General features: G+C 35.9%; 1 protein-coding gene across 2 annotated transcripts in view; it reads right to left on the reverse strand.

Moving 5' to 3' along the window:
- Positions 1–1,064: 1,064 nt before the first annotated feature.
- The window catches only part of SLC44A5 (solute carrier family 44 member 5), a 318,753-nt gene continuing 304,354 nt past the window's right edge, over positions 1,065–15,463 (reverse strand). The window contains exons 17-22 of one of the 2 annotated variants that reach the window (XM_033115958.1): positions 12,365–12,468; positions 11,247–11,320; positions 10,544–10,614; positions 10,338–10,423; positions 8,923–9,007; positions 1,065–2,675 (exon numbers count right to left, since the gene is read on the reverse strand). In XM_033115958.1, coding sequence (XP_032971849.1) covers positions 2,593–2,675; positions 8,923–9,007; positions 10,338–10,423; positions 10,544–10,614; positions 11,247–11,320; positions 12,365–12,468 — 503 coding nt within the window. In that variant the 3' untranslated portion in view covers positions 1,065–2,592. Of the gene's footprint in view, positions 2,676–3,450; positions 5,841–8,922; positions 9,008–10,337; positions 10,424–10,543; positions 10,615–11,246; positions 11,321–12,364; positions 12,469–15,463 lie in introns of those variants that run through there. The other variant, XM_033115957.1, reaches the window with a different exon arrangement.

Consider the following 15,463-nt stretch of genomic DNA (forward strand, 5'->3'; position numbering starts at 1 on the left):
TGAAAGAACATAAATTGGAATGAGTGCTCGTCAGCTATACAGTAAAAGAAAAATAAGGAATTGTTGCACAGAGCCTGTTTTCCAATATTAATTTAAACAATAACCGCATTACATCTGATGATCCCATAGAACCTTTATTATATATTGTGATATTTCTGTGTGGAGTCACAAACTCTTTTTAAGCTTCGTAGGCACACAGAAAAATCAAATCAATCATAGTCCAATTTCAAACAATTTACTTACAAATATGATCAGTATTTTATCATCTAATACTAAGAGATTAAGATCTAAAGCAGAATTTGGATTTCTTCTGGAAACTGAACTGTATTTTTATTTTAAATAAGAAAAGAATCACTGGCTATATTAATAAGCATCTTATTAGATTTAGAAGACTTTAAAAGAACACTGAAAACTGTAAGAACATTGTTTTCATTTAAAGAAACCCATTAAATTTTAAAGTAAAATTTATTGTGACGATTTAATATACGATTCAATTTAAAAATAGACTCATACATTTGTTAAGGTATTATCTGAACCTAAGGAAAATTTTAGCTTAAGATAAACCCGGGGTAGATATATTTAATCTCGCCTTAATTTAGAGTTCACACTTTTTAGGTTCTCTAAATTTATCCCTGCCTTTGAAATGATGACATTTGCTTCTTGTGAAAGTTGGCAAAACCAAATGAGGGACTCAGCAAACTGCTGGCAAATGAAAACAAAGACCAACTAACTAATTTAGGCTACTATTTGGGTTTTTAAAAAATCCATCTCTTATCCATTTGGTTTTGACTTATTTACTTTGTATAAATTATTATTTTTAGTTATTTGATTTGACAATCAAAAAGCCCAGCTAGAGAAAAATACAATTTTTTTTGAAGATAAATCTAGATGTTAAAAAACACCTTAGATATTTGATACAAAGAAGATCCTGTCATAGCATAGCTGATTTTAAGAACTAAAGGTTTTCTCCTTTTCCAGTTTAAAGAAATAAGAAGGCAGACAGCTTTTTTCTTATCTAAATCTTTATTAGAAGAAAAAACGAATAGATTTAAAACAATGGGTAACAACAAATTTCATTAAATATTAAACATTTTAGTTATCAAAGATATGTAGACAATATGTTCCTAATATTTCTGCACAGCAGAAAAACACTGATTCTAGAGCTCAGACTGTCATGTGCTCATGTGAGCTTGTTTTTGGCATAAAAGAACATCTAAAGTCACATTTAAACAAATGTGATAATAAACTGATAGTAACTTATTATTGATTCTCAAAGATTCCACAAATTATGTGTGATTGACATCCCTTTAGGGTGAATGCTTTGCGGACTCTTTCTATAACATGGAGTAACAAACAGAATTCATTTTCTTTAAAGTTAGTAGTACTAGTAAAGTTATTTAAAACTGAATTAGAAATTATGTTCCTGATTATATTAGCACAATAAAAATTAACATATTATAAGTAAACTGATTATTTCATATCAAAAGTTAGAAAATAAAATAACATAGATAAAACACTTCTTGATGATAATAAACAATCATTTAAAATGGAGCTATTCGGTACATGACATCTGTGAGCACCCTTTCTCAGGGTAAAGTTTCCCTTTGTAGTTTCTCAAAGTTTCCCTTTTAAATCTGTGTAAAACACTGAGAAATGTAGTCTCATACTTATTATATTTCCAAAGATTTACTATAGAAAAGGTTACATTTTAAATTTCTTGCTCTTAGTAAAAAAAGAAACTCAAGAAGTGTCATTTTTTTCTTGCGTGTAGTACACATTCATGAATGTCCACTAGGCGCAAGGGAATTTGTTTATGCTGCCAAACGTACTCTGTACAGTGAGGATATCCAACATACTGAAATGACAAATGGTTTTCAACCAGTGAGCTAAGAGGAAAACAAATGCAAGACTTGTTTTAATCACTAAACATTGCAGGTTTGTTTTTTGTTTTTTTTTTTAAACAATGTTTGTAAACTTGCCCACAAAAGCTGGGTAATATTAAACAGCCAGTAAGGCACTTTGTCAGAGAGGACGAAGTAGTAAAGGCTGGATGATTGGCAATTTGTTTAATAGGAAACATTCTATACTTAGCAAAATCTGGAGCTGGGCGGTCCTTTTACCGATTTACTGTCAAACAGGAGCGGGAACAACTTTAAAATTTTCTATTTTGCTTTGTGTACCAATTTTCCCTGCAGAAGTCTTTTAGTTGTCATTTTAAAAATATACTAGGAGCTGTCAATTTACATAACGTATCATTTTTCAATCTAATATTTAAAAGAATATTAACATATTCACTCGTATTTTCAAAACATCCAACCCACTCTATTTAAAAATGAATTACAAAACAAAAGACTTCAGTATAAAACTGTTCCACGTTACTAACAATTCCCTTGCGACTTAGAATGGCTTCATATATTACAGTATAAGCTTTGGTATAAAACATGCAAATAAAAGCCAACAAGGTCGTGATTATAGTGTTCCAAACAAAGCACTTATGAGACCAGCATTGCACTGACACAGATGAGGAAAAGGTAACACACCGCGGCAAGATGATCAGAATTTGCACTTCTATTGCTCCTCAGTTTATGTACTTTATTTCTTCAAAATCTTCAGAAGAGATTGAGTCATGTAATAGGGTCTTTCAGTAGAACCATCGTTTCTTTCTAAATCTTCCACTAGGAGGAAGAATGGCACAGAGTAAATATAAAAGCAAAACTGTAAGAGAAGCAACATCGCCATCTGCTGTATTGTTTCTTCACAGCAGTTCCAAAACAATTTTTTTTTTTTTTTTTAACAGCATAGTTTGGCACCAACATTATTGTAAACATGACTATGAGAAAACGATCAGCCCTTGTTATTGTGTCAGTAAGATATTATCTTATGCTGTGTACCAGGTCAGATTCTGACAATAGGACATGCCTCTCAGCTGCGTGATTCAGGAAATAACTTATACGTTCCTTTGGACAGCAAACTTAATTACAAAAAACCCCAAAAGAGTTATCAGGAATACGGAAATTCACCTTCAAATTCCTTAAAAGTACTGCTCTCAATTTGCTTTCTAAATTACCATATTTGTTTAAAACTTCTTTTGTTTGGCCATCAACAATTTTGGTAGTATAGTTTTAAGAAACAAAATTTGTAAATTTTAGTGTATCTCAAATCCTTAAACTGCAGATATTTAGAAATATTGCTGGTTTTTTTTTCATAGTTATTAGTTTGATTTCTTTGTAAGAAAACGACTTCTAAATTTTCTCCTCAAAAACAATGCTCATTTTTACTCTAATATATTTCAATTACACAAAGAAGTTATTAATGGAGAATATTTTGACTAGAAATAAGCCCATAATATCGTTAAAACTTAAAAGAATTAGAGATTCTTTAAGTTTTAAAGAAATTACTCAGAAATATTGGACTAAACGACAATCCTTTTCCTATGATTTTGCACCCAAAGCTTATATCTTTAAAATATAGCCAAGTTTAGAATGTACTTGCATATAGTTCATTGAAAACTTTTGCTCTAGAGAATTTTCTGGTCTAATTGGCAAATATAATGTCAAACATTTAATACATGGGCCTCATCTATTACCAACAATCTAAAATACAGAAGTTACAATTGTTAGAAGTCTCCAAATTAATCTCTTCTGTCTTTTTCAATTTTCTAACTCTAAGTACATCCAAGAATATGAGAAAATAGGCAACTAGTTTCTCACGTGTCGATTACATTTCATTCAAATGATTTTCAACTTTTATGTGTATCAGAATCAACTAAATAACTCCATAATAATTGACAAGCTACCCCACACCCAAACACAGTGTCAGAATCTCGGGGTTGGGCATAAGCACCGATATTTATAACAAGTTCTCAGAGTGATTCTGACACATACAAAAAAATTAAAAATTGTTTTGTTTCATCATTATGAACTTTTCCAACTACTCCCAAAGGGGACTTATTCCTTATAATTTTTTAACACTTTAGACAGAGGTAACTATTCTACTAGATCTTTGTTGTAACCCCTGTATCGCTGAATAATAAAATAACCATCTAGAAAGATAGGTTATCATTCTTCTCTGAATTATTCTTCAAAGAGAATAAGTGTGAAGAAGGCCCTTTGTCAAGATGTGAAGCCAGTTCACACTTTTGACTACAATAATCTCAAGAAAGTAAGCCAAGAACAAGATGTTGGCCATTGTTAAGGATCCACATTTCAAAAATCTTCCTTATTTGTTGGCTTCTTGTGATTAAGCTGCCATGGAGTCAGTCTAGATCTAGGTTTCCACACTTTAGGATCATTAAATAAATTGGTACTTATATTAATTTGTAACACTATGATACATTTCTGACTCTCTTCTTGGACACATGGATCATATTCAGAAAATGTTAGATCAACATGTTCTTTTCTGTCAACACATAAATAATCCCTACATATAAGCTTAGTGTAAAAGCCAAAAGGATACTACTTGATTCAATGCTCCTTTTGGGGTACATTTTTACACTGTCAGCCATATCATATGCACTTGCACACAGGGGATGAGTAGGAAAAGTTCATGCTTTGCTCCGCCATGCAAAAGACGTAGGCATGGCTCCAGAAACCAGCTTGTTGCTGGGGCCAGCAGGGCTGGAATACAGCAAGAATAGTCTTCCTAAAGCCTCGAGTGATAGATTTCCTAACCGACAGTATGCCCCTTGTAAAGGTGCCAGATAAGTTACCCATGGAGGGCTCATAGTATATTTCCTTAAAGTAAAGTCAGAAATGTCTTATCTTTTCTTGTCCCTCCCTGAAAGTTGGGCTAAAATGAAACTTTTTGTAAAACAAAGCCACACAATCTCTTTAATCTAGAAAACCATGTATGCTGATGAAAAGATATAATCACTCTTCTGAAACAAAACCATTCCAATTTTCTATGTGGTGGGAATAGGAAAATAGGAATCTGCCTCCATTTGGATTAGAGACCAAAGGCATGAGTTATGAGCCATTTTAGTTTTCTTTAGAATATTTTCATGGTGGCCAGAGGTCCATATCATTGAAAATGACATTCGAGAACTCAGATTCAAATTCACTATAAATATAATTTTACTAAAATAAATGGGCTATGAAGGTTCCACAGTAATTTTCACCCAGTAATGTTCTCTATGGAACCTGTATAACATTAACATCTATATGTTATGGACTTGAATCACTTACTGAAATATACTTCCTAGGGAACCATTAATACAGGTTTAATCACAGTTTAGAGAGTTGTCCACTAGCTTGAACAGTATAAATATAACCATAGCACCATATTTACAAATTTAGTATCATATGCGGGTTAACTATAAATCAATCTTTGTATGGCTAATTGATTATACATTTATAGCACTTTCAAAAATTGCCTGAATATCCTTTACAAATATACATGTATAAAAAAAAAAGGCTATCAGAGTGCTGTAATGTGAAAACAGCATGCTGAGTTATAAAAGTTTTTAAAACACTTTTGGCTATAGACTTTACACAAATGTTTGATGTTTACACTTTGCTCTTCAGCTGGGACCACAGTCAGTCTGTGAAGTATCCTAGGTCACAGAAGTTACTGTTATCAAATGCCTGACACCTCAGATGGTACCAGGTTCTGGCTTTTTAGTAATAAGCACAGAAAATTCACATTACTCAAAAGCACCGTTTTCAAATTACAAATGACCTAATTTATAAAATTTCTACTAAAAAATGAATGGCACTGTTTGGAGCTTTTCTACTCTTTCTGCTTCTGGGGAACTAGTTGCTTCTTGTTCAGAATTCCGTGCAGGGTAGGGGCTATGAAGTAGGGTTTTTCTGTAGATCCATCATTTCTTTCCAGATCTTCACCTGTGTATGCAGCAGCCAAAGCAGGCAAAAGCAGCAAGCAGCAGCAGAACAATTATATGCATTTTTATAAATTGGAGAGTCGAACAGGGAAAAATCAGAGAAATCAGTGTTAGCAAGTACAATATAAGACAAATTCGTGCAGTTAAATTGCTGATGCTGGACAAAGTAAGAAGCTTCGACCTCTGCCAGGAAGCACGGAACCTTCCTAAATCCCACCCACTTTCAAACTATTTTGATAGTTTAAAGATTAATAAAATATTTCACGTCCTTTCAAAGCTGTTACCTTTAAATTCTGTGAGCGTTTATTTCAGAAAGGTAAATTACCACATCCTCTGAGATAAAGCTGAATGAAAAGTTTATTATTCCTGTGATAAATGTAGAATAATTGAATTTCAAAGTTCAAAGTCACTTGTAATGGTAATCCACACCCCAATTTACAGATGAAGAAACTGAGACCCAGGGATGTAAAATGGGTCTCCTGAAGGCGAACGCTCTGGGATAATTAGGATGAGGTGAAGACCCAGCCTCTTGACACTTACCTCAGTTCTGGTCCTACTTAACTAAGGCATCCTGTCCTAAATCCTTGCTGCCTGTCTCAGATTACATTCAAAAGCAAATACCAGTGTTTTCTAACTTCTGTAATACATGAGTTCACCTTGCTGCTTTGCCTAGGCTAATAATAAAATGATGGGTGTTCACTGAACACGCCCCTGTTGAGTGTTTACGGCGAAGCACCAGATTGATGCTGAGAAGCAAGGAGAAGTTGGTATGGGATTAAGTTTCCTGCAGATACATACATACAATTCATAGCAGATAACGTCTATGAATAAATAGACAAATGCAATTTGATTCTAGGTTTCGACTAGTACATTTAAAAAGATTGTTATTTATAGCTTTTATTTACTATGCTAGAGAGGATAAGAAATATTAAAAACCATATCGGATAATCATATTTTATGAAATAAATCTAAATTATTTTTTATCATACTCTTTTGGGAATGGTTGGGTTATTTGTTAGTGGTTTTTAATGTTACACCTCACAGTGACTTTCCTCACATATAAATTGAAAAGCTGAGGAGGAAAGATGAGAGACACCAAACAGTTTGATTCTTTCCTCTTTAATCACATTTCTATATCATGTGTCACATACCGTATGGCTATATCATTATCACCTTTCAGGTATTGGTAGGAAGGCTGATATGGATCACATTGACAATCATCTACCACGATTATTTTTGTCCCATTCTGGGGACAACATTTGCAGTGCTTTGTACCGTTAAAAACATGCTATGTTTCTATAAATGAAGTAGTGGAAAATGGTTCGCATTTTTAGAAAACACCAGTTGTTCTGGCAGACAAAATAACTGGTGTGTGTTTGTGTGTGTGTGTATATATATATATATATATATAAAAGGTATACCTCCACACCAGGCTAAGGTGGCTTAGAGTATTATTAAAGAAGACTGTGTCCCAAAGTAAGATGTCCATAGTAACAGCTGGGAAGGGGAGAGAAATACCATTTGGTGTCCCTTGTTTTTTATTATCACAGACAAGAGTCTCCCAAAGGAAACTATTCGTCTTCAACACACAACGTATTGAATAAAGCTGAAATTACACCTGGTTTTCCACAAGTTGCCAATTATTAATATGGGAGGGTGGAAAACCTTTCTTACCACTCAATTTTCAAATCCACTGTAAAATTTAAAATGCACAAGATTTGCTAAAGCTTCCAAAGACTGGAAAACTGTAGGTTCTAGATATCCCCTAAGATACACTGTGAAAACCATTTTCAGTGACAAGAAGGGGTGCTATCCCAGTGGGGTCTCCCAGTACTGCTCCCATGATTAGTTCTGAGACGAGAGAAGAGATCTCTGAACACTTAAGAGCTCTCTGTTCTAGGCACCACCTTATTCCCATGCTCCCGATTCCATCTCAGGTGTGACGTTTGTTCATGTGGTATTTTGTAGATGGCTTTCCCTAACAAACCACTGAGGCAATAGGAAAAGATTGAATATTCCAGCTCCATTTATACCCAGGCAAAGAGCTAACTAGTACACAAAGTTCTCCTGATTTCTTTGTCCAGTTATTGAACATTGACTTAAAAATGTTTAGAAAGAAAAAGGAACAAAGTCAAACCATGTTCTAGGAGGTATTCCTTAAATATATCTCCCTATAGTTATTATTTTTTTCTCCTGACCCCAGCATGAAGTTGGTACTGTGGGTTATGCTAAAAAACAAAACCAAACCGTTAGTTTTATACAAGTGGAGTGGACCACTCAGTAATGCCCCATTACAGAATGTTTTCTCTACTTGTCTTAAAAGCAATGTACCACAGAAATAATCTCTCAGAGGGTATAGCTATAGGGCTACCAAGTTCTTTTCTTTCACCTGCTCACCCTACTTCCTTGAGGTTGAAAGTGAGGGCCAGATCAAGTTCCTGATGGGCACGAGGTTCTCCAGGACTTTTAAAATGAGGTACTAATAGAAAACATCCATTCTGCTCATGTGAGTTGCACATGTCACAGAGGCACGGTGAATAAGTCAGTGATGAAAGCTCTAAATAACTACATATTTTAACTCTAAGCATCAGAATTGATCTCGCCATTTCCTAGACATGCTCCTCTATGAATCTTATCCATTTGTCAGTGTGTTAGCTAATGTGAATTGGCCCCTATATATATCTTTGAAACCATTGTCAGCTTGGCTTTATCCAAATCTATGAAGGCTCTCCTCCAAGAGTTTCCAAAGCCCAGTCATGTCCTGTTAATAAAGCACCACAGAGGCCAATCATTAGTATAAATCTAAAAAGATTAGGAGATGAAAAATAATTTCATGCTAACACCATGCCATGAAGCCTGAGGTTCATTTCAGTAGCGATTCTCCTGTGGTTTGCAAACTCCCTTCTCTCAGCCATTAAAGTTCAAAGAGCATCTACTAATCAATGTCTTTTTCCAAATAAACACTGTTTTGCGGTTGCAGCCAGGTCATAGCAAATTCACAAGCCAGCAATGGACATGAGTCTTAACCTTCTCATCTTCCGGTTATCTACTGAAGGGGAAAAACCCATATTCTGAAAACTTACAGAAGCAGATGAAAAGTGTATCAATACACATTGCATAGACGCTGAAGAACCCATGTGCAACTAGGTAAGATCCAATAACGACTGTCTATAAAAGAGTAAAAAAGAGAATGACGATGTCATTAACTCGTCCAGAACAATAATGCAGCTTTAAATGAGAGTCATGACGAGTAAGCTTTGAAGTGCTCTGTGTTGACAAGAATTTCAATATAGACACACACACATACACACACACACACACACACACAAATTCAGTGATAATGTTTTTGAGTGCTTTGTACTGGGATTTAAACAAAAAGCGTTAGATAACTTGCCAATTTTCTTACCACTGTTCTCAATGCCTACCAAATATAGCCCAGATTTAGAATCCCGTACATAGAGGCAGTAAAGCATAGAAGTTAAGAGCACACACCGCCAAGATCTGAATCACAGCTCAGGTACTCATTCAGCAAGTTACTTAACCTCTCTGTGCCTCCTGTATAAAATTGCTGATGGGAGAGGGAAAAATGTGAATACTAATAATAGTATTTATGACATATGGATTGAGTGAGTTAACATCATAGAAACCACAGGACTCCACCCAGGTCCTTCCCAGCTGCCCCCTCTATCCCCCAGTTTGGGGGAAGGTAGGCTTCTGATGACTCAGCTGCTTCCCTCAGTACGAGTTGTACTCCTTGCAACAAATTGCCTCACCCAAGTTTACACCTCTATCCAGGGGGCAACCCTTGGCCAACGGTTGCCTGATTCAGCGTACAAGGCTCAGTCCCTTTGTCAAAACTTCCTATAATTATATCTGAGGCCTCAGCTATAACTGGGTCAGTTTCTTCCTTTGCCCAGGCCTGCCCTCCTCACTTCCTTACTCGAGTATTTCAGGAGAGCACTTCCTGACGGATGTTCTGTGTGTAATCCTCTGTCTCAGGGGTTGTTTCCAAGGAACCGAATCTCTAAAGCAGAATGAGGCTTGACACAAAGACAGACCAGGAACACTAGCTCTCATCATTTCTTTTTTAATTTTGTCATCTCTGATAAATCAGTCAAGATTATATAGTTACTATGGAATGAACTGTGTTCTCTCAAAACTCGTATGTTGAAACCTAATCCCCAATGTGTTGGTATTTGGAGGTGCAGCATTTGTGAGGCATTTAAGGTGTGAGGGTATAAGCCTCATGAATAGGATTAATGCCCTTATAAGAGGAGGCAGGAGAGACAATATCTCTCTCTACCATTTTAGGATACAGAAAGGAAGTGTTCATTTGCAAACCAGGAAGAGAGCCCTCACCAGGAATCAAATCTGTGAGTACTTCGACCTTGGACTTCTCAGCCTTCAGAATGTGAAGAATAAATTCCTGTTGTTTAACTCACCCAGTCTATGGTATTTTGTTATAGCATCCCAAACTGACTAAGACACCAGCTCTTACCAGCAAAGGTACCCAGTAGTAATTTAAAGATGGTCCTTCTATAAGTATTGGGAGTCTTTCTGTGAAGAGTAAAAAGGCCAGGACACCTACATTGAAAAGACAGAACATTTATATTATGCCTTTGCAAAGGAATATAGCTTTTTGTAGTAAAGGAGTTTTTCCAAGCACCTTGTAAATTTTTATTATTATTTATTATTATTACTTACCTATACACCCAGTAACTAGCATCTTCCCCAGGATTAGTACAAAGTCTGTAACTTTATCCATAACTGCAACTCTGAGAATCAGAAAAAATAAAGTATATTTTTGTGTTTAAATTACATATGTTATTTGAAATTTACGAGAGTGAATAATTCATTAGTTCATTCTGATGTGTCTTTACTGTAATTGTATTTGGCATTTGTTGAATGCAAGAAACGAAGGTAGAACTCAGGGATGAAGTTCTGACTTATTTTTAATGAAGTAAACAGAAGATGGCATTGCAGGGCTGTTGGGCGCTGTTGGTGGTATCAGCTTCTCTCTCTAGTTCAAGGCCCACAGACATCCTAAATCCAAAGGATGCTGCATTTGTTCTTTGGTTTTGTTAACTCAGACTCTGTCAACTTTGGGGGGGGGAGGAAATAGTCAGAGACATGATGGTAACGTCCATGTGCGGAATTTCTTGAGCAGAGGGGATAGATAATAAAAATGAATAAACGCCAGCGAGTATAAACATATAGGTTAATGATGAAAGCAACAATTCTAAGATATAAAATGAAACCAATGATGTGAGAGAGAAGATTAAAATCTATCAAACTAAAAGACAATATTCATGTCTAAAAAGACCCCTGACACTTTAATAACATGTGAAGTATGTGATGCCCAAGGTTCACCAAATCGTCTATTGCCATATTCAACCTTATTACTTACTTTAAAACATTTCTTATCAGCAGATTGAAAGCATCTCTTGCTGATCTGCAGAAGTTTTTGCCATATATTGCAATCTGAGGAAGACAGTTATTATTCTGGAGTCAGTAACATCTCCTAGCAAGACCAACAGACAATCCAATGATAGGAAAATGAATTAATTCTCTGTCATCCATACAACTAGTCTCATCCCTCTTTCCAACATTTGGGTTAGTAGGAGGCCTGGGAACTATATGTCCTCAACTCTGCACAACTCTTAGGGTCGTTGACAAGGTCTGCTTCAGATGCTATATACCCTTAAACTCCATGGGTCTTAAACAACTTTAGACAGAAGTAGTAGGTCTTTTTCTCAAATCCCAGGACATGGTTTCTGTCTTTGAAGTGTTTAGCTAGAGTTTGCTGCCAAATGGGTTAAATGCTGTGGCATTCACATTAAAAATTACTCTCAGGAAACCCAGTGACTTTCAATGCACTTGATTTACTGATTAAAAGGCCCAATGCAATATTCTCATTGGAAGTAAATTAATGACTACTTGAACCTCCATGATTATTTGAATCACCCCTGCAGACCCTGTGTCATTAGGTTGTAGTTGCTAAATTTTAGAAGAAATATATTTTTGGATACCCTACATATAAAAATCTCTTTAGAAGCCTCCACCTTTCCATAGGAAATAAGGAACAAATTTAGTTAGGCATTGTCAATGCCCACACATTTCAACATAAGATTCATAAAAAGAAACAGACCCTTCCTTAAAAATATGTAACTTCAAGAATTAGAACGATCTTTTTTTCTCAGAGTGAAACAAACAAAGTAAGCTTTCCTCTCACTAAACTATGCCAAAGACACACAAAAGCATTTTCAATCCAGCACAGTTTTAAATTTCTAAGGTAAATAATATTTTTCTATTCCAAAAAGATGTTAAAGTTAATAATGAAATACAGTTAATATGCTATCTCAACTAGGAAAGCATAGCCCTGAATCATGCATTGGATTCACAAATCCTTATATCCACATGGTAATAAATTCAACTGCATGATGTAAAAGTGCTTTAGAGATGGAAATGTAGACATGAGGTTTGGGTTTGCAAAGAAGTTTAGTAAATAAAAAATAATCTACTTACCATAACATAGGCATTTCTGTTCAAAAACTTTACTGCTTTTTCCAAACACCAGAAACAGCATTTCAGGCAGCATTGTAGAAATTTAGAGATGTTGTTCTGGGAATCTATGAGGAAATATTTAAATCTATTAATGACTTGCAACTAAACTCTATGAGTAAAAAAATAATGAAAAATTTTAAATGGCTTAAAATTTTTTAAATTGCTGTAAAATATATATAAAATTTACCATTTTAACCATCTTTAAGTATAGAATTCAATAGCATTAAGTACATTCACAATGTTGTGCAACCATCACTTCCATTCCCAGAACTTTCCATCATCTCAAATAGAAACTCTGTAACCACTAATCAACAACACGTCAATCTCCCTTTCGCCCAGCCCCTGGCTACCTCGGTTACATTTTCTGTCTGAGTGAATTTGCCTCTTCTAGATATCTCAGCAGCGGAATTATATGATGTTTGTCCATTTGCGTCTTATTTCACTTAGAATAAGGTGTTCAAGGTTCATTTCATTCCTTTTTAGAGCTGAATAACATTCCATTTTATGTATATGTCATATTTTGTTTATCCTTTTATCTGTTAATGAAAATTTGCATTGTGTCTATCTTTTGGCTATTGTGAATAATGCTGCCATGAACATTGGTGTTCAAGTATCTGTTTGAGTCCCTGCTTTCAATTCTTTTTTCTTCAATACCTTGAAGTGGAATTCCTGACCATATGGCAATACTATTTTTAACTTTTTGAGGAATTACCATACTGTTTTCCACAGTGGTTATACCATTTTACATTTCCACCAGCAATACATAAGGGTTCCAATTTATCCTCACCCTATAAACACTTGATATTTTCCATTTTTCTAATAGCAGCCATTCTAATGGATGTGAAGTGGTACCTCATTATGGTTTTGATTTGCATTATCATAATAACTAACATTGAGCATCTTTTCATGTGCTTATTAACCACTTGTATATCGTTTTTTGGAGCAATGTATATGCAAATCTTTTGTAGGAAAAAAAGATGGTGATACATGAGGCTCCTAAACTTCCCTCCTCCCACAGGTGCACTGGATATACAGCTACACATGGAATGATATCCTCGGAGAGAAATCCTGAGTGACTCCTAAACATCAGGTAACAAAGAAAATATCCACATTGAAATGGGTATACTCCTCATAAACCCCATCCACCCACAGCACCGTACAATTGGGATGATATATCAAATTCGCAGCTTCTCCCTGAGGAGTGAAGGGTTTGGAAAGTACATCTAGGATTCCAGCTTGTAAGGCTCCCATCTAAGGGCAGGGTCCTCAAAACATTTAGCTCTGAAAGCCAACAGGGCTTGCATTCACAGGACTATATCCCACAGGACTACAGAAAACAAAGAAGCAGTTCTTAACAGGCACATAATCTAGCACTCACTGGGCTATCCCTCCCTCCCACTCCCCCAGGGCTTAGCACATAGAGAGCAGGCAAAAACCCCCATCTTACAGTCTTTCCATGGAAGGGGTCTGACCGCATACTCTACAACCTATTGCCCGAGGGTGCAGCTTCTACTTCGCATGCATTTATGGGCTGTGATCCTCCACGGAGCCTGGGGGAGCTGGTGGGCACTTCCACTACCTTCTGCCTCTAGACCACTGCAATTATAACACTAAGTCACCACATCTCTTTGGAAGGAGCTTGTACACATGCCTGGTGCTGCTGCCCGAGAGATGGTCCCCACTTCTCCTGGCCCTGATAGCCAACAGGTCTTGCATTCACGAGTCCTCAGGACTATAGCAAACAAAGAAGCAGTTTTTAAATGGTGCAGGAGCACCCGCCCCCCTCCCAACACCATGGTTATGTACCCTGGCTCAGTGCAGAGGGAGCAGGCAAAAACACCCACCTCCCAGTTTCTCCCTGAAAGGACCTGAACTAGATATACTTTCCCAGCTGCTGTCTGAGCATCAGGCTTATAATCAGCCTGCATCTAGGTTCTGCTTGTGATCCCTCCCTTTGGGACATTGACAATTACAAAGTTTTTAGAGAACCAGAGCTTGGGCTGGGCTGATTTATGAAGTTCCTCTCCTACGTAAGAACAGTCAGTCCAATATTCTGGGAGAAGTGGCTGTTTTATCTGATGCACATAAACCAACACAGAGAGTCAAGAAAAAAATGAAGAAACAAGAGAATACATTTAAAACAAACAAATGAACAACAACAACAACAACAACAAACAAGATAAATCTCCAGAAACTGATCTCAATGAAACAGAGATGTAAGTTCAAATAATGGTCATAAAAATGCTTACCAAGGTCAGGGGAGCAAGGCATAAACAAAGTGAGAATTTCAATAAAGAGATAGAAAATACATAAAGCTGAAGAATACAATAACTAAAGTGAAAAATTTAATAGAGGGGTTCAATATCAGACTAGATCAAGTAGAAGAAAGGATAAACAAACTCAGAGAGAAGGCAGTGGAATCCCTCTAATCAGAGGAGCAAAAAGAAAAATAAAAGAGTGAAAAGAGTTAAGTTAGCTTAAGGGCCTTATGGTACACCATCAAGTAAACCAATATATGTGTACTAGAGGTCCCAGAAGGAAAAGAGAAATAGGCAGAAAGCTTATTCAAAGAAATAATGGCTGTAAACTTTCCCAACGTGGGAAAACAGACATCCAGGTCCCAGAGAGCGCAAAGAATACCAGAAGAGATGACTCTAAAGACACTCACAGTGAGACACAAAATAAATCTTCAAAAGTTAAAAGGCATTTAAAGACAGCAGATGAAAAGCAACCATAAGAACATCAGCAGATTTTTCAGCAGAAACTTTCAGGCAAGAATGAAATCGAATTATATATTTAAAGTGCTGGGAAAGAAAAACTGCCAACCAAGAAAATCTACATGGCAAAATTGTCCTTCAGAATTGAGTTTTGCAGACAAACAAAAGCTGAAAGAGTTTATCACCACTAGACCAGCCTTACAAGAAATGTTAAAAGAGTTCTTTAAGATGAAATAAAAAGATGCTAATTACTAATATGAAAATATATGAAAGTATAAAACTCACTGGCAAAAGAAAATACATAGTTAAATTCAGGAACTCTAAAATTGTAATGGTGGTGGGT

Source organism: Rhinolophus ferrumequinum, chromosome 9 (assembly GCF_004115265.2).
Source record: "Rhinolophus ferrumequinum isolate MPI-CBG mRhiFer1 chromosome 9, mRhiFer1_v1.p, whole genome shotgun sequence".
Classification (NCBI taxonomy): domain Eukaryota; kingdom Metazoa; phylum Chordata; class Mammalia; order Chiroptera; family Rhinolophidae; genus Rhinolophus; species Rhinolophus ferrumequinum.